General features: G+C 32.8%; 1 protein-coding gene and 1 pseudogene across 9 annotated transcripts in view; both read right to left on the bottom strand.

Moving 5' to 3' along the window:
- The window catches only part of KCNT2 (potassium sodium-activated channel subfamily T member 2), a 364,447-nt gene that overhangs the window by 3,909 nt on the left and 340,308 nt on the right, over positions 1-20,230 (bottom strand). For all 9 annotated transcript variants that reach the window (XR_009254514.1, XR_009254515.1, XM_058702129.1 and 6 more), the window contains one exon: positions 8,089-8,173. Coding sequence is in view for 7 of the 9 variants with exons in the window: in XM_058702129.1 (XP_058558112.1) it covers positions 8,089-8,173 (85 nt within the window). In the remaining 2 variants the exon portion in view is untranslated. Of the gene's footprint in view, positions 1-8,088; positions 8,174-20,230 lie in introns of those variants that run through there.
- Positions 2,144-3,638, bottom strand: LOC131496506 (nucleophosmin-like; annotated as a pseudogene).

Below are 20,230 nucleotides of genomic sequence, written 5' to 3'. Positions count from 1 at the left end.
ACAATAGTCTATTTTCTCCAATCAAATAAAAGTTGAAATTAATGTCCTTGAATCTATTAACTGGATATTGTTCTCCATGCACACTGCTTTATAATTATTTTAAATATCACTAGCATTGTAGATTGATGAAGACAACTAATAGTGCACATTAAACTTTTTTTTTTTAATTTGGTAAATTGAACACATTACAAATTGTAAATTAAAGATGTAAAACGTTGTTTTGATACATTTATATATTTTAATACGATTGCCATTGATGCCATATTCATCACATTACATCATTATAGTGCATCATTATTAACCATATTCATTATACTCTACATTAGATCTTTATGGCTTATTTATTTCTTGTTATAAGTTTGAATCCTTAAACACCATCAATCTCATCCCTCTACTTCCCCATCTCCTAGTAACAACCTGTTTTAGTATGGGTTTGACTTGTTTCTAGATTCCCCATATAAGTGATATCATGTAGTACTTGTCCTTCTCTCACATCTCGCTTTTATAATGTGCTCAAGGTCCATCTACGTGTTGCAAATGACAGGATATCCTCCTTCCTCATAGCTAAATAATACCCACATCTTTCTTATCCATTCACCCATTGATGGGCATTTGGGTTGTTTCTATATCTTGGCTGTTGTGAATGATGCTGCAATATACGTGGGTGTGCATATGTCTCATCAAAATCCAGTTTTCATTTCCTTTAGATAACATATCCCAAAGTGGCATTGCTGGATCATATGGTAAATCTATTTTTAATTTTTGAGGAATTTTCATATTGTTTTCCATAGTGGTTGGACTAATTTAAATTCTTAACAACAGTGTATATAAGGGTTCCCTTTTTACAATATCCTCACCAGCACAGGTTGTCTCTTGTCTTCTTGATGATAGCCATTCCAACAGGTGTGAGGTGATATCTCATTGTGGTTTTATTTGCATTTCCCTGATGATTAGTGATGTTGAACGTCTTTCCACGGCATTGGCCATTTTCGTGTCCTCTTTGCAAAATATTTAGTTCGGACTCATTGTTTAGTCTGATTGTTTGGGGTTTTAAAAATAAGTTTTAGCTCTTTATATATATTGGATATTAACCCCTTATCTGAGTTACGATTTGCAAAAATTTTCTCCCATTCTGTAGGCTGTTTCATTTTGTTGATGTTTCTTTTGTTGCGCAGAAGCTTTTGAGTTTGATGTAGCCCAATTGTTGATTTTTACTTTCATTGTTTGTGCTTTTGGCATTATGACCAAAATATCATTGCCAAGACCAATATCAATGAGTTTCTTCCCTTTTTTTTTCTAGAAATCTTATGATATCAGGTCTTATATTTAAGTCTTTAATCCATTTTGAGTGTTTCGTTTGTTTGTTTGTTTGTTTGTTTGTTTGTTTAGTGGTGAGACAGAAGTCTAATTTCATTGTTCTACATGTGCTTCTCCAGTGTCTCCCACATCATTTTTTTGAAGAGACTTTCCTTCCTCCATTGTATTCCTAGCTTCTCTGTCAAATATTAGTTGACCATAAATACAGGGATTTAATTTTGGGCTCTCTATTATGTTCCATTGACCTATAGGTTTATTTCTGTGCCAGTACCATACCATTTATATTACTATGACTTTGTAGTATAGTTTGAAATCAGGAAGTTTGATACTTCTGAATTTGTTCTTTTTTTCTCAGGATTGTTTTGGCTATTCAGGATCCTTTGTGGTTCCACATGAATTCTGGGATTGTTTCTTCTAATTCTGTGAAGAATACCTTTGATATTTTGATAGAGATTTTGTAGGGTCTGTATATGGCTTTGGGTAGTGTGACCATTTTACCAACATTTATCTTTTCAATCCATGAACACAAGAGGTCTTTACATATCTTTGTTTCTTCTTTGAGCTCTTTCAGCAAAGTTCTGTAGTTTTTTTTAAAGTTTATTTAATTATTTTGAGGGGGGAGAGGGGCCAAAAGAGAGGGAGGGAGAGAGAGAGAGAGAGAGAGAGAGAGAGAGAGAGAGAATCCCAAGCAGGCTCCACACTGTCAGCATGGAGCCCAATGTGGGGCTCCGACCCATGAACTGTGAGATCATGACCTGAACCAAAATCAAGAGATGGACACTTAACTGACTGAGCCACCCAGGTGCCCCAAATTTTTGTAGTTTTTTTTTTTTTACTTTATTAAAACACTGAGTTTATTTCACATATACATTTTTGTCTCCCTATCATTTCCATTTGTCTGAACACTACTACTACTATGTCCTATCATAACATTCCATACATAAAAACCAAGCAAAGGGTGGAGTGCCGTCTTTAAAAACTAAACAGGAACTTTGGACAACACATTCTTGGCAATGGAACCTGGACAGTGTTCATCAGACATTCTCACTCTGCATTATAAAAAGGACAGCCAGCTATCAACTGGTACAGAAGTGAAATAAGATGGAAAGTTTTAACACACTGTTTAAACTACTTTCATAAAGAGTCTTCCTCCACTGCTAGATTTCTTGAATAGCCTCTTGGCTAGTCATCGGGAAGCAATTCTTCACATAATTGATGAACTTGGCTTCCACTTTGGGAAGAGAACCACCTTTTTCTATATTTGCTTGCATTTTTGCTTTAATGTCTTCTACAGAACTAGGTTCTTTTGGTGTTTTGGGAGTCTTTTCCTGTTTTTTGAAAGATTCTTGACCTTTTGATCTTGGTGTTGATGGTTTTGAGTCTTTTCCATTCTGGTTTGATTTCTATGCACTTTTGGCTGCAGTATCTCCTATAGATTTCTTTACTGGAGACTTTTCTTCAGATTTGTCATCATCAAAATCATCATCATCCTCGTCATCATCTTTATCGGCACCAGGTTTCATTTTTTTTCCGTGGAACCTTGCTAACACTTCCAAGGGGCAGAACACTTTCCAGATATACTAAGGACCTTCACATCCTCTTCCTCTTCATCTTCTGACTCTGCATCTTCCTCCACAGTTATTGAGTGCTGTCCACTAATATGCACAGGCCCTGAACCACATTTCAACTGTAAGACCACAGGTAGTGTTATTTCAAAGTCCCCAAGGGAAACCATTGGCTCTTCACACATTTTCAAAGTTGCCAGTGTGATTTTGATTGGACTGCCTTCGTAATGCAATGCCTCTGCTTCAACAATGTGCAATTCATCCTGTGCACAAGTCCCTAAACTGACCGATCTTAAAGATAACTAGTGTTCGTTTTCATCATTATCCACCTTAGACTGATAATCTTTGTCAGCCTTTAGTTCACAACCAAAAAGTTCTGGGGCCTCAGAAGGCTCACGTCCATGTCCATCGAATCTTCCATGTGGTGGTGACATGCACTTAGGTGAGAGAGAAGATGGGCAGAGAGAAACGACTATTGTTCCACAAAACAGCCACATAAGATGAATCACACCAGGGACAAAGTTTTGTAGTTTTTATGTACAGATCTTTCACTCCTTTTGTAAATTTATTCCTAAGTATTTTATTGTTTTTGATGCTACTGTGAATAGGATAGTTGTATTTCTTTTTTTGATGCTGCATCATTAGTTTAAAGAAATGCCACTGATTTCTGTAAGTTGATTTTATAATGTCTCACATTACTTAAATCATTAATTCCAACAGGTTTTTGATCGACTCTTTGGAATTTTCTTTATATAAGATCATATCTTCAGCAAATGGTGACAATTTTATTTCTTCCTCCTGATTTGGACGTCTTTTATTTCTTTGTCTTACCTAAATACTCTAGGTAAGACTTCCAATACTATATTGAATAGAAATATTAAGAGTGGGCAACCTTGGCAACCTGATCAGAGAAAACTTTTTCAGTTTTTCTTATTTATATGTTAACAATGAGTTTATTGTATATGGCTTTATTATATTGAGATACATTCCTTATATACCCAATCTGTTAAGGGTTATTATCATGAAAGGGTGTTATATTTTGTCAAGTTCCTTTTCTGCATCTATTGAGATGATCATGTGATATTTATCTTTCATTTTATTAATATGATGAATTATATTTATTGATTTGCATATATTGAACCATCTTGGCATCCTGAGGATAAATCCCACTAGGTCATGGTGCATAATCTTTACAATATGTTCTTGAATTTGGTTTACATCTATATTCATCAGGGATATTCATCTATAGTTTTCCTTTCAAACCCTTACCTGGTTTTGGTATCCAGGTAACACAGCTTCACAGAATAAGTTTGGAAGTGTTCCCTCTCCCTTGATATTTGGAAGAGTTTGAGGAGGATTAGTATTAATTCTTCATTAAGTATTCGGTGGAATTCACCATTAAAGCCATCTGCCTGTGGAGTTTTCTGTATTACAATTTTTTTTTATTGACTCAATCTCTTAAGTCATTATTGGTCTGTTCAGATTTTCTATTTCTTCTTCATTCAGTCATTCAGTCTTGGTAGGTTGTATGTTTCTAGAAATGTATCTATTTTATACATAACTATTCAGGTTATGTAATTTGGGGGCATATAATTGTTCATAGTGGTCTCTCGGTATTTCTGTAGTATCGGTTGTAGTGTCCTCTTTCATTTATAATTTTATTTGTCTTCTCTTTCTTAGTTGGTCTACTTACAAGTGTGTCAATTTTATCTTTTAAAAAACAGCTTTTAGTTTCATTGATACTTTCTATTATTTTTCTAGTCTCCATTTCATTTATTTTTCTATCTGACTTAATTTCTCTCCATCTGCTACATCTGGGCATAATTTCTTCTTTTTCTAGTTCCTTGAGGTGTAGAGTTACGTTGTTTATTTGAGATCTTTCTAATTCTTAATTAAGATATTTGTAAGTTCTTAATATATGCATTTACTGCTATAAACTTTCCTCTTAGAACTGCTTTTGCTGCACAAATCTTGATATTTTGTATTTTCATTTTCATTTATTTCAAGAACATTAAGCTGCTTAATACCAATCACTTAGTTACTTATTGTTCTTTGAGCCAAATTAATGTTGCCCCTTTATTTAAATTAAACGTTTGAAAGCATTTTTTTAGAAAAACAAAAGTATAATTCATTATCCCCTAAATTCATTGAAATAGCTGCAAAAGTTGCTTTCCCTTATTATTATCACTACTAAACCTATGAATCTAATAAAATAAATTTCTTAAACATGTTTTTATTTAATACTTGTCACAGTAGGCATTTTTTCATGGCATTTATCATTGCTCCAGTTATAGTAAAACAATTATTTTAAAGGCCACAAATACAGATCATTGAAAAAAAGGTGTCTTCCCTATAGCAGTCAAACTGATGTTTTAGCTTAAATAAATAAAAAATAATAGTATCAATAAGGCAGAAAGTGTCATGTTTATTTTACCTGTAAAATACATATTGTAACATACATATTTTATTTCTAAGTTTTAATTTGGGGAGAATTATTTTAAATTATAAATGTATGTTCAATGAAAGGACATGTTTATAGACTCAAAAGATGAACAAAATCTCCCCATTCATTCAAAATAGTCATGGGAAATAATTATTTTAAGTTCAAAAACCTATAATTTGTTATGAAATATGAATAAGGTAAGCATAACTTCTTAAAAACACTATATCATCAACATAATTACAACTAATTTGAAAAAGAGGCATAAAAAGATTGGGATTACAATTAGCAGATGAAAAATTAATAAAAATTAATAAAACAATAAAAATTGACAATTAATAGCAATATGGGCTTAAAGGAAGAAAGACATATATAAATATGGACACAAGAAAAAGAGAGCAGTTTTGTTTTATTATAGTAATATACCAGGTAAAGTCTCCAGTATGTGCAGTTAAAAGCAGATGCATCATAAATAAGATATTTTCATGCCACTTAAAGTCCTCCATAAATTCAGTATCACCACTGGACATAATTTTTGACAGCTGCTTTAAGAACTCTAACAGGTGAAATTATCATTCATCTCATTCCCCAAAGCTCCTATATTCTAACCAGTATCATCAAGTGACAAAACAAAGCATTATACTAATTAGTTGTATATGAGGTGCATTATAAGCTGTTTTCACACTGATTTGGGATCAAAGTTACTCCTGCTGATGTATTTTCTTAAGAAGTTTTTGAAACACACTTATGTATCTACCCTAAAATCATTATCTTTTTAGCTTTGCTCATCTGGAAGATGAAAAATAAATATTTTCTACATAGAACTAGCTTCCTTTCAAAGCTCCAGTACTCTATTTCTTTACGCTTTCTAGACATTTCCATGTAGCACACTGAATGATGTATCTAAACTCTAGCTTGTCATCTATCTCTCTTGTTTTTTGGATGTTCATATCAGCTTTATTCATAATAGAAAACTAATCATTTCCTTTTTCTCCACAGACAACAATGCCCCCTTTCCTTCCTAGAAAATTGCTTCCCTTTTCTGACTTGCTTCAGTGAACGAGCATTCATTTATTTATTTTGCAATCAAATAGAATTGCCATGTTATACTCCTTTTCCAAGTCCCGTATCAATGAACAAGTCTTAGTCTTTGCCTCCATAAATGTATCTACGTAGAAACCTGCCTTTACTATCCATTATCCTAATGCTTCCAGAGATTCTTATCTCCTCACACCTGCCTAACAACAATTTAACTGGTTTCCTTATTTCATGTCTATTTCAACCTTAAGCCATCCTGCCAATAAATTCTACTGCTGCTTGCAATGCTCTTAAAAAAAAAAAAAAAAAGTACCCTTTCCATCTCAGCAGAAATCTCTCACAAAACATATAAAGGTAGGCTTCTGAATCTTGGCACATTGCTAGCTTTAGTTCTAAACCACAAGGATCCATTTCATGCTCTGCATCACAGAATGTTCTCAGTCCTCTTTGTCTCTGACTTTATTAATGATTTTCCTGATTATAGATACAAACACATCCTGTGGACCTAACACCCGCTGAGACTATTGGATCTTTGGTATTTGTATTAAGTCAGTAATGAAACCTGGAGTTAGCTACCTTACTTAGCTCAGCAGCTCTTGATCCAGCTCAGCCTCGGGACCTTGGACCTCAAGGGCAGATGCACATTAGGAATTTCTCCCCTAGGCTGACACCATGAACTGTCAAAATGCCTTTCTAAAATCTTGCTACTTTCTTGTTCATATATTAAGCACTGTTCCTTGCCTATAAGGTTTAAACTGAGTTTAAACTCCATATTTTTCACCTAAAGTCCTTCCAGAGTCAGGTTTAATGTATGTTTCCAATATTAGGTTTAATTAACAACAGAGATGCTAATAATACAAAGTTTTTTTACTCTGGTCAAACTGGACTCTGTAGGGTTGCCAAATGAAGCATATTATGCAATCCCCATGTAGTGCATTTTCTCTATCCATTTCCCTGTTCTGGAATGTCCTGTGCTTTCCAACTACACAAATCTTATCTACCTTTCAAAGTCTAGTTCAAGTCCTTATATCCTCTGTAATCACTGTAATTCACAGTAAGTTTTCCTCTTTGAGATGAGAAAAACACTGTCACACTCAGTGGATGCTTAATTCATTAGTAACAAAGCCATAGTATATATTGCTATTAAATTTTTTATGTTTAAGTTGCAGTTTTGTTAATTAGAATGTAAGCACTTTGAAGTCAGGAAAAACATCTAATCTCTATTGCACTTTTAAGGAAACACTAATGCAATTGTACACGCATAATACAGAGTTTTTGATTAATCAAGTTACTACCATAGACCTTTTCTTAATAAGTCTTTTGACTTATATTACTCAGAGCTTTTGGAAACTCTAAGATATTGAGGAGATAGTGTGGGGTATATCAAGTTTCCCTCTAAGCTGTTCTCTTATTATTCCACATATTTTCTCTTATTTCTCCAAATATATAGGAGCTCACAGAATACAGAATTCTTCTGCTCTTTCCTTCTTTTATGCCTCTACATTCTACAATGTTTTTTTATAGTATAGAAAATACATAATACATAGAATACATAGAAATACATGAAATACATTTGTTTTTTGAACACAAAAATTAGGCTTGGAGTTTCTAAGCATTTATGACACAAGAAATAAGGGACTATAATGGTGAAAACAAAAATATAAAAATAAATAAATTAACTGGTTTTCTAAAAATAAATGCCTTATGTGAGATATGAGATCAACTTACACAACATCATTCAGCTCTAGCCTGGTATCTGGAGACGGGTTAATCAGGATGTAGGAGAGGGTACTTTGATGATCATTCATTTCATCTAGAAGATAAATAAATGCCAAGTTTGTTATACTACTGACAGAAAATTACAGGAATTACTGTAGAGCATCTAATCTTCAAACCATATAGCTGTCAACGAGAGCTTGCTATAGTTCTGCCCACAGCATGATTGTGTACATAACTTTGACTATTTTCAAATTACTGTCATTGGAAATATCTGACAGGTACTCATTTTTTGTTCCAACAGATGATAAAAATAAAGTATCTAATTCTGTTCAGAACAACTACAGTTATATTCTACCCTCTTTAAGCTATTACACTGAAAGTCTTTCTATTAAAGAAATAGTTAGACAAAATGTTTATTAGTTTATTATGTCTTATTCATTATAAAAACTAATTGTGGTTATAGGTAGCCATCCCAGATATGAACATTCATATGGGTAATTCTGTGAAAAATCATCTGATGACATTCTGTTTAGAAAACACAACAGAGGGGTGCCTGGGTGGCTCATTCAGTTAAGTGTTCATCCAACACTTGATTTTGGCTCAGGTTATGATCTCATGGTTCTTGAGACAGCGCACCATGTCAGGGGCTCTGCGATGACAATGCAGAGCCTGCTTGGGATTTTCTCTCTCCCTCTCTCTCTGCCCCTCTCCCCGCTCTCACGTTCTAAGTAAACAAATGAACATTAAAAAAAAAAAAGAAAACACAATAGAAATGTATCTAAAAAGGTTGAAGGTTCTAAATATGTTTGACTTTGTTATAAGATATACCTGATATGTTTTTGCAAAATATAAAGATTCTTGTAGAATTAACTAAGTTTCAAGGAAAGTGTACTGCTAAATTATTTGTTTTTCTTCTAAAACAGTATGTATTTTTAAAATAAAAGGCTACGTTCTTTCATTTTTTTTCAATTCACTCTGAAGACATTGTCAGCCTTCAAGTTTGGAGAGCTAACTTGCATTATATTGGGCACTTAATAATAAAACAGCTTTGAGATCTCAATTTCTTAGCTGCCAAAGCTATGATAAGATGTAAATGTAAAGCCATGTGGATACATACTTCAGTAAACATCAATCCTCCCAAAGGTAGTATTTTTAGGCTGTGAGGATACTGCTCAAAATCCTTCTCTAGAGCCACAATATCTTTCTAGCCACTTCAGTTGCAGATAAGCTTGGTTCCTGAACAAAAGTACTAAGTTTTGCATTTTGATCCAAACTCTAAGAATGTATTTCATACCAATGGAGATATATCAATATTCAAATGCGTCAAGTAAAGGTCTTTTTTAGGCCAACATATTTGACTCTAATAATTTCCTGCACTGGAAAATATGTATCATTTTTTAAAAAATAATGTCTACCACTGTATTCCTCTAACTAGAAGCCTATCACTCTAATGAGCAAAATTTAATGATATTTTTGGTTATGATAGTTCAAGTTGATATGCAGATGTGCCCTACTTTTAAAGTCTATAAATGAACATCTTTATCTTACAAGGACAATAAACTGCAATGTAATCGAACTCACCATAAGTTTGCCAATAAAACCATTATAATAATAAAATCATAACATTTATATTTAAAAAAGAACATGTTTGGTTGCATGTCTCTGGGGTGGACACAAGTAATTGTATCCTGGCATAGGGATAGGATTGTCAGGCCAAATAGAGACTGCTTGGTGAAATCTGAATTTCAGATAAAAACTAATAATTTTTTGACACACATGTGTCCCAAATATTGTTTGTGATATATTTATGCTAAAACATTTATTTGTTACCTGAAATTCAAATTTAACTGGGAACCCTGTATTTTTTATTTGCCAAACCTGTCAATTATACCTACAGGTAGATGGCTAACTCAACCAGTTGGAGCTTGGAAATCCAATGAATATATGATGTTGAGCTTATTTCAAATTAGGTATAATTCCAATTCAAAACATCTTGTACTGGTAGGAGATGACAGAGATCCTTTTTCTATATAAAAAGCAATTTTGATTTATCTATGCTTTTTGAGAAACTTTCCTTTTGTCTGAATTTCCCCAGGTGCTATACAAAGGAACATACTGATAGTACATTCTGGAGACTGAAACATGATGCTCTACAATGTAACCAGCCTGCCAGAAAATCTCCATCTTATTTGGTTATGTCTAACTCAATTTCTTATGTAAAACAGTGGCATTAATTAAATTTCTCATATAAACAATGAATATTATTGAACAATGGCATTAGAGGTAAAATTTTAACAAATAACTTCTCAGTCCATGTTAATCCCCAACCTCTCTCGTTGACTATTAAAATAATGTTGTACTCATTTAACACCTGGAATGAAGTCAAGATATATTGGTGACTTGGTTTGCCTGTTATAAGTGAAAAAACTGTGTAGATAGCTGAGAACTTTATAGCAATAGATACAACTATTGTGTTGATTTTTTTCTGCTCAAGTAGTCTTATTTATCATTTTGAAGATTTTCATTTTTCCATGCACTCCAGAAATCAAAGGAAATGTTTTGCTAATGTGCTCAATTCCATAATCCCATATGATTTATATCAAGACATGCATGGGTAACACAATCAGAGCTCATCATTCCTGGTTTCTTTCCTCATCCACCCCTTGCTGACTTCTCCTCAGTGTTAGGTTAAAAGAAGTTAAAAGAAGTTGCTGAGTTCAAAGCCACTCTCTCTTTCTCTTTCATGTCTGCCTTGCTGTAGAGTTAATTCTGGTCTGCTTTTTCTCTGTCACGCTGCTTTTTTGGGAAGTCCTGCAGTTCATTCTCCTTCCCTTTGTGACTCTGTGGTTAAGAATTAGGAAGCAAGGTTTTAAAAGCCTGTTGTGGCCACATATCAAAACCACATTCAATGGTCTAGTTTTTCAGCTGCAAGTCTGGAATTATTGTCTCTATTGGTCATTCCTTATATTTATTCTTTTGTTATTTCTGAATTCTGATGGGGAAACTGTGGTAGGTCTCCTAGATCTTTAAGATCCTATTATAATCATCCTCTTTGGTAGTGGCAAAGTCACAGTGGATTAAATAAGGCTCTTTACCAAAACTACAACAAATTTAGTGAATTAATAAATTTGCTTTTTAAAATGTTTCATGAACCAGAATCAATATTCCATGTCCTATCAGAAAAATATCTGCTAAGAAAATCTGTTGTGAGAACATTCAGCGTGTTCCTGATAACTAATATCTGACCCTGAGAAAATAAAAATCACTCTACATTTGCATCGTTTTATTGAAATTATTTCATCATTGATAAAATTATCATAAATGAAAAATTATCCTGCGAAAATTTAAAATAAATGTACTAGAATATTGAAAAATTTTAAAGATATTTTAAAATTTCCAGTAGTATTTACCAAGAAACTTAATTTGCTGTATTAATTAGCATATGCAATTATTCAGTCACAATCTTCATATAGCAAATATTCTGCTTAGAGTGTTTCAAGTAAATAGATCACATTAGAAAGGAAATGGATTTATACTCCTGTTGCTCTTACAAAATATTTCTTGTTAAAGTATTTTAAGAATACTTTTAAATAAGGAGAACGAAATTTGATCAGAAAGAAATTGAAATCCTACATAATTTGTGTACGTTTCATTAAATATTTCCAAAAGCATATCCATTATGTGTTATATAATTAAAGAGACATTTTATTATTTATTTATTTTTTATTATTTTTTTAATGTTTATTTTTGAGAGAGAGAGAGAGACAGAGTGAGAGGCGGGGGGCGGGGGGATGGAAGGGCTGAGAGAGAAGGAAACACAGAATCTGAAGCAGGTTCCAGGTTCTCAGCTGTCAGCATAGAGCCCAATGCGGGCTGGAACTCCCCAACTGCAAGATCATGACCTGAGCCAAATTCAGACACTTAACAGACTGAGCCACCCAGGCTCCCCTAAAGAGACATTTTAAATCAAGAGACTCAGTTAAGGACAGCGATTCTAAAACCAGAGTGCCTCTGTTGAAATCCAGCTTTCTTGGACCACCTGGGTGGCTCAGTCTGTTGAGCGTCTGACTTGGGCTCAAGGTCATGATCTCATAGCTCATGAGTTCAAGCCCTGTGTTGGGCTCTGTGCTGACAGCTCTGAGCCTGGAGCCTGCTTCAGATTCTGTGTCTCCCTCTCTCTCTCTTGCTCCTCCCCTGCTTGTGTGCTCTGTCTCTCAAAATAAATAAAAATTAAAAAGAGAAAGACAGAAATCCAGTTTTCTCAATTACTCATGCTAAGGCCTCCTTAGGCAAATTACTTAATTTCTTCTAATCTTTTGTGCTCGATTTCCTCACCTGTAAAAGGGAGGCGAACAATAGTATTATTTCATAGGTTAATGTTAGAATTAAATTATAAATGAATAACTAATATAATGTAAAATTAATATATTAATATAAATGTTTAGTTCTTATACTAAATGTTTAGTTCTTATACACTTATAAATCAGTGTCTGATTTATATTAAGTGCTACATAAAGGTTTCCTATTATTATTGTGCAGGCAAAATCATTTCATAACCTATAAATAATAACTGTATAGATATTGCAGTATGAAGGTGTTAGCATACAAAGACAGGGGGGAAAAAGTGTCCAAAGAGAACAGCAATGGGAAAGACTGAGATGGTTGAGTTTAAATTGCAGAAAACAGGCCCTGGATTGAAGTGAGCAAGAAGGAGATTAACTGGGGTCAATGTTGAAAAGTCAAGCTAGGACCAGATCCCATAGGGCTTTATAGATGTTCATCAGAAGCTCGAATTTTATTCTAAAAACAATGGGAAACCAAGAAGGGCTATTAGGGTGGAAGATTTAGTGGTATGATCTAATTTCCTATTGACTATATTATGTTTCTTGGCTGCTTTGTGGGAAATGGACGTTAGGGCCTCAAGTCTGGTCTCAAGAAGAGTAGATACACAGGGCAGAAGCCCAGGTGAAAGATGATGGTGTCCTGGGAGCAATGGAAATGAAGGAAATTTGAAAGAAGGGAGGAAAAGATAGCTAGCGAGCCTGAAAGAGTGGGGATAGCGAGCCTGAAAAAGTGGGGATAGAGTAGGGGTAGGAAACATGGGAGGCATAAGGGAGGGAAGGAGAGACTGAGATGGTCTTAGATGGGAGAGATATAACAGCATATATGGATGCTGATGAAAAAAGCAAAGACAAAGAAATTGATGTATCAGAGTGAGGGTATGTTTTTCTTCAGTCACTGCAAGAAACCTCATTGAGGAAAATACTCTCAGTTGCACAGTGCTTATTTCTTCTACATAGTCCAATAATCCAAATAATCAGTAGTAGCATAACCCAGTGATGATTTCATTTTTCCCACCTCTAAACTTCTAAACATATTATGTGTTATTCAACTATAAAACTGGCGAGTTTTATAATGCTGACTTAATTTGCTCATCTGTTTTAGTTTGATACCAAGCTATGCTTATGAGTACAACTCTTTTGTCAAATTTACTGAACTTACCAGTCTAAGGGGAAAAAAAGGTTAGAGATAAGGATAAAAGAATCTTTCTGTTTAATTACCTCTATTTTAAGCAATTTTCATTACCTTCCAATAATTTAGAACTATTTTATGATACATAAGATAAAAATCAGGACTTTTGTAACCTCCCTTCATATAAACCACTAAGAAATGAAGATTAGATGAAATAATTAGTAAAATAAGCAGCATGATCTAAAGCCAAGTTTCAGAAATTGTTCAGTTCCAACTCTGCCATGAGCCACTCCATCACTTACTAGCTTCAGACACAAAACTAATTACTTTAGGCTCAATTTTCCTTTTAAAATACAGTATGCAATGTTTCCTAACCTTTTAAAATCTATTATCTTTTATAAATATTAAAAGACCAAAACACAAAACCCTATTTTATCATTATTTTTGAAATTGATAGAGTATTCAAAAACAAAAATAATGGAAGTAAAAGTGAATAATACTTGTAAGAACATATGCTTTCAATGGTGTAAAGTCCAGTTTTGTTTTGTTAAAATGCTTTCTCCACTGCATGTGCCCTTCTCCCACCCCCACCAAGTACTGAGTAATTCAGAGTAATTTTGTGTCCCTGGTGAATGGGAGCTGCTCAATAAATGCTCGTTTCTTTCAAAATACTCTGACGGCAGATATTTTATATTAAGTGATGTGAGTCAAAATGATACAGGTTGTCTGCAAAGTCAGGAGTATAGGTACACTTATTTTTAAGTAGAACATTAATTACATTTTCAAATGTGTTAGGTATGTTTTCAGGTGAAGTACTTCTAAATTTAAAACTATGACTCTAGTTGATAGTCTTAAAAAGTAGAATAAATATACCACAGAAAATCTAAAAGATTTTGGAAAGACTATATATTTTTTCTTCATTTTAACAATTGACCACACTGCTTTAAATTTAAAGATACTTCACCTGAAACAATATCTGAGGCTGAAGAAAATGTATTGAACATAATATCTGCACAACCTAAAAATAACGTTTCCAATTTTGCAGCTGTTCTGTATTATTTCCATATGACTTATAGGAGGCACTTTTGTGATAGTTGATAATCATAATTTATCACACATGTATTATTTTGTTCTTCAATTTAGTCATTTAATAATGTTAACTGGTTATGATTAGACCAGTTACAATTCTAAATCAGAGGACAGAGCAATGAAAAGATAGGCCAAGTCCTTTCCTTCATAGACCTTTTTAGCAATTTTCTGAGAAGCAGTATAGTATGTAAATACAGTCTTCAAAATAGAGGTCACGCATCTGTAGTTATAGGTTTACTTGTAACACTAAATTTACTGTAAACTTCTTATATGATTTTAAACATTCTTTAAGTTATCTTAGGATAATCACTGCTGTTCTTTTATCTCATACACTTGCTGTTAAACAAAAAATGAAATTCACTAATTCCAAGTGCACGAGGAGTCTAGACAAATACATACAGTAATGCAAGCTATACCTTAATTATGATAGAGAACATTTCCATAATGCCAAAAAGCTCCCTCCTGCCCTTTGCTGTTGGTTGTTCCTCTCACTCCCCCAACCCTTAGCAATCACTTATTTCTAAAAACAATCACTTTTCTAGAAGTCTGCAGTGTGTTTCTGCATGGCTTTTCCCCTCTTTGCATAATGTTTGCATAATGTCAAGCATCCATGGTATGGCATGGATCTACTTTAATATTTATATAGCCACTCAATTTTCTTTGGAATTATGATTGCAAGAAATATATTTTTTTAAGCTTTTACTTTTAACCTATTTGTTTCTTTAAATTTTAGGTGCATTTCTTAGACAATACAGAGTTGGACCCTGCCTTTTTTTATCTAATCTGATGACTTCTGCTTTTTAACTGAAATGTTTAGTCCATTTATATTTAATATAAATATCAATATAATTAGATTTAATTTACCTTCTTCCTAGTTGTGTTTTTAAGATTTTAAAACTTTCTTCTTATTTGCAATTCATTTGCAATATTGGTTGTTAGTTACATCTCTTTGATTTCATTATTTTTATTTTCTCCTGGTCATAGTTTGGCAAATGTTTTCCTGTAAAGGGCTAGATAGTAAATATTTCAGGCTTTTCAGGCTATACGATCTCTGTTGTATTTATTAAACTTTTTACACTGTAAAGTAAAAGTAGTCATAGATAATATACAAACAAGCAAGAATGGTTGTTTTTTTTTCTTTTTCTTTTTTCTTTTCTCTTTTTCTTTCTTTCTTTTTTCTTTTCTTTTCTTTTTTTTTTAACAAACACTGGTGTACTGTACTTTGCTGTTTCTTTCTCTAGGGTTTACAATGTACAGCTTTAAATTCTCAGTAGCTATGCTTAAATAACATACCACTTCATATGTAATATAACAATCTGACTACGTTATATTTCTCCCTTCCTATTATCTGAGTTATTATTGCCATACATGTTTGCTTGTATATAATCTATAAACTTTAAAATGTTTGTTACAAATAGTACATTGTCTTTAAACAAAATTTGAGGTAAGACATATATTTTATATTTTCCCATATTTACCATTTATTTTTGTCTTTCTTTAAAAAAAAAGTTTATTTTTTTAGTAATCTCTATGCCCAATATGGGGCTTGAACCTACGACCCTACAACCCCAAGATCAAGAGTCACATTTTCTTCTGACTGAGCCAGCCAGGCACTCCTACCATTTCTTTTTAGATCTAAATTTTCACCTGGCATCAATTCTCTTCTGTCTTAAGAACTTCCTTTAACATTTATTTTCATTGTGAAGATCTGTTGTTGACAAAGTCTCTCAGCTTTTGTTTGTCTACAGTAGTCTTTATTTGCTTTTATTTTACAAATATATTTTTACTGTATTTAAAGTTTTAGGTACACTATTTTTTTTTTCAGTACTCCAGTGATGTTTCTCTATTGTGTCTTGGTTTGCAAAGTTTCTGTCAAGAAGTCTGCTGTCATCCTTGTACAGTTGACCCTTGAACAATGCAAGAGTTAGGGTTGCAAGCCCCTATGTAGTAGAAAATCTGCTTGTAACCTATGACTGCCCCCAAACTTCACTACTGATAACCTACTATTGACTAAAAGCCTTACCAATAAATAAAGTCACTTAACACATGTGTATGTTATAGGTATTATATACTGTACTCTTGAAATAAAGTAAGCTAGAGAAAAAATGTTTTGAAGAAAATCATAAGGAAAATAAATTTACAGTACTGTATGTGTATACTGAACACAATATATGTATAAGTAGACCTGCACAGTTCAAACCTGTGTTGTTCAAGATTCAAGTGTATTTGTTCTTCATTTATAAAATGTCTTTTTCCTCAGGCTCCTTTTGAAGTCTTCTATCATTGGCTTTCAGCAATTTTGTACACCGTGTCTTGGCACTATTGTATTTGTTATACTGCTCAAGCTTCATTGAACTTCAGATCTTGAATAGTTTCCATCAACTTTGGAAAAATTTTGGTCATTATTTCTTCAAATATCCGTTCCCTTCTTTCCTTCTGAGACACCAATTACATGACTACACGATACTGTCGCACCATAAGTAACATTCTATTTTTTCAAGGTTTTTTTTCTCTCTCTCTCTCCCTCTAGTCTGCATTTTGGATAGTCTATTGCTTTGGCTTTATGTTCATTGATATTTTCCTCTGCAATATTCTGATGTTAATGCCACTCAGCATACATTTCATTTTTAATACTGCATCATAAATTCTGACCTCTAGGAAATTCAGTATGGTCTCTTTTAATCTTCAGTTTCTTTCCTTATCATACTTCTGTTTTCCTCTACAATGTTGAACATATAAACGATACTGTAAAAACTACTTTAGTATTTATGCTTTTCTGGATCTGTTTCTGTTGAATGATTTTTCTACTGGAAAAGGTCATATAAATGCATATATATTTTATTTTGGGTCCATCTCCATCTCTTGGGTCCATCTGATTCTCTTTTTTCAGGAAACGGAGTTATGATTTCTTTTGTTCAAGTGTCTGCACGCTATTGATTTATATTTTTTCTAGTTATTTAAATTGACAGCATAAATGGTCATCATAATTGGAAGTTTCTTTCTGTTGTTTTAATGCTTTCAGGTGGCCATTCTTTGCTCTGTCAATAATATGCTGAGTAAAAAGTTCATTCAACCAACTGTTTTTCTTAATGGTAAAAAATATTTCGTTTATTCAAATTGGCCACTATTCATATTGGCCACATTTTTCTTACACACACATAAAACACAGCATTTGAATTTCTAGTCATAATGATAAAATATATGTATACTTAAGTGCAATTAAGTTGACTGCAGTGTTAAATTATGTAAAAATATTGATATTATTGAAAAATTAATGTCCTGAGAAGGACATGTTACAACTCCATGAAGAAAAACTGTATAGTTTCAATTCAGGGATATATGAAAAGTTCATTGCTCAAATATTTTCATTTACCAGAAATCATTATCACCTCATCAATTATGCCCTTTTAAAGCTTCATTACTTTATCTATTAAGAAAAGCATTGAGTTTGATATTTTTCTATTAATATTCTGTATGTACAATGAGATTAACATAAAACAAGCACATCTATGTATTCTTCTATTTCTGACTGACTCTTCATGAGAATGAATCAGTTTTGGAAATACAGAGTAACATAAAATCATCCATATTCTGGGAATCTATACCAGGAACATATTGACTGTACATATCAATATTATTGTATTCATTTGTATTGGAAAAAGTTAAATAATATATTTCAAAAACAATAAAAATTTAGTATCAATTTCTTTTGAAATACTAAAGTGTTGATGAAGTTGTTACAGTGACTTCAGATACTAACATTATTCCTCCTTGTTACAGTGACTTCAGATACTAACATTATTCCTCCTAAGTATTAATGTTGCAAAACATTCCATAAGAAATATCTATCTATGGAGCTTTTTCCTTTCTTGGTAAGTTTTTTTAGGATAAATTTGTAAATAATTTTGTACTAAATTAGGTACCTAATTTTTGGATTAAGATTTTGGGAAATTTTTTGTTAAAAGCTTATATAAAAATGATCGTTGATTTATAAAAGAGTATGAGAAATTCATGATTGCTATTATTACTACTACTCTTCCTCTTAGTACTGCTCCTCCTCCTTCTACCACCACCTCGTCTATTGTAACTTGGGTGGGAATACGATCCTTTTTTTATTAATTTTGCTTATTTCTTTCCCATAAGAAGGAGAATAATTAGCAATTGAGTCTCTAAAATGGCTATTAAAACAATATTTTGTCTAATCTGTTCATTATTTTGGGCAATTATAAATTTACTTTAGAAGGAAACTAAGACTTTCTGGTAGATGTAATAAAAGCCAGTGTCTAACTAGTACTTATCTCTTTGTTACTGAAAAGAATTTCTTTTTTTTCCTCCCTTGGGGTTTCATCTTTTAGCAACAGTACGAAACTTACAACAATCCATGTCAAAACCGGCTAGCACCTGTAGGAGCAGTCACACTAGGAAGACTTGCTTGCCAATTTATACTTAATAGTGTGTGCCATTCTGTGGCTAATCATCAAGAATCTGTCAATAGTTGGAAAGAATAATTTTTTGTGAGTACGAGAGCCATTCTAAATATATTGTTGAAGAATAAGGCTAGTTATGAACATAAAATTATAATTATTCATATTTGCTGTATAGTTTACAGATTATTTTTTTTGCACATACATTTTATTATTTTATAACACATCCCTTTAGGAAAGCTTTATTATCCTTGTTTGATGGTTAAAAAAACATGATTTTCAGGAAGATAGTAACTTGGCCTAAAAACACATGGCTAGCTAGTATACAATGCCATGAACCTTGAGGTGAAGTTTTAAAATTTATATTGAAATTTCCCCCCAAAATTCAATGGAAAGCAAGCAGAATTTGTGATTTTTCACTTCAGCTATTTTCCCAAAATATACAGGTCCTCAAATTCCATCTCCCAAATCCATAGGGTCAGATATGTTCCAGAATTGAATTTTTAGATTTAGAAAATAATATTGGCTACATAATGTATACTATGTAACATCACATAAAATGTTACTCACCTTCCTGTCAAAATACTTACAAATTTACTGCATTTAAAACAAATATTTTGAAATATCTAAGCTCATTTCCAAATATCTAAGCTAAGTGTTCCAACTATGATCTTTTTCCTGTATTTCCAACTTCTTCACTAATGGCTCAATCTTAATAAACATGCTCCCATCTCCCTGATCTTCAAAACAGTCTCTCTTCCCTCACCACTTTCCCATGCAGTTAGCTCCGTATTCTCACCTTTCCTTCACAATGAAAATTCTTAAAAAATATCTACTGTGGCAGACAGATAGTTGTCTCTAAATAGTCTTTCTTCTTGTCTTCTTTAATGTTAGGTTTGGGCCATCAAAAATAAGACATATTCTTTTCCAATGGACATAATAGAAATGGTGTGTGTAATTATTTGATAATATGTTTTAACTGAAAAGACCACTCTTTGTTCTCTGGTATCTCCTTCTTACCTGCTGGATGGAATGTGGACAAAAGAATCAGAGTTCCCACATTCATCTTTTACTGTAATATGATTTTGGCAAAAGAAGCAATAGATGGTGGAACAATGAGATAGATTACATTTTCAATACCTTGGGGTCCCTAATATATTTATATC

The sequence above is a fragment of the Neofelis nebulosa genome, chromosome 15 (genome assembly GCF_028018385.1).
Source record: "Neofelis nebulosa isolate mNeoNeb1 chromosome 15, mNeoNeb1.pri, whole genome shotgun sequence".
Lineage (NCBI taxonomy): Eukaryota > Metazoa > Chordata > Mammalia > Carnivora > Felidae > Neofelis > Neofelis nebulosa.
This window is presented reverse-complemented; position numbering and strand designations above follow the sequence as displayed.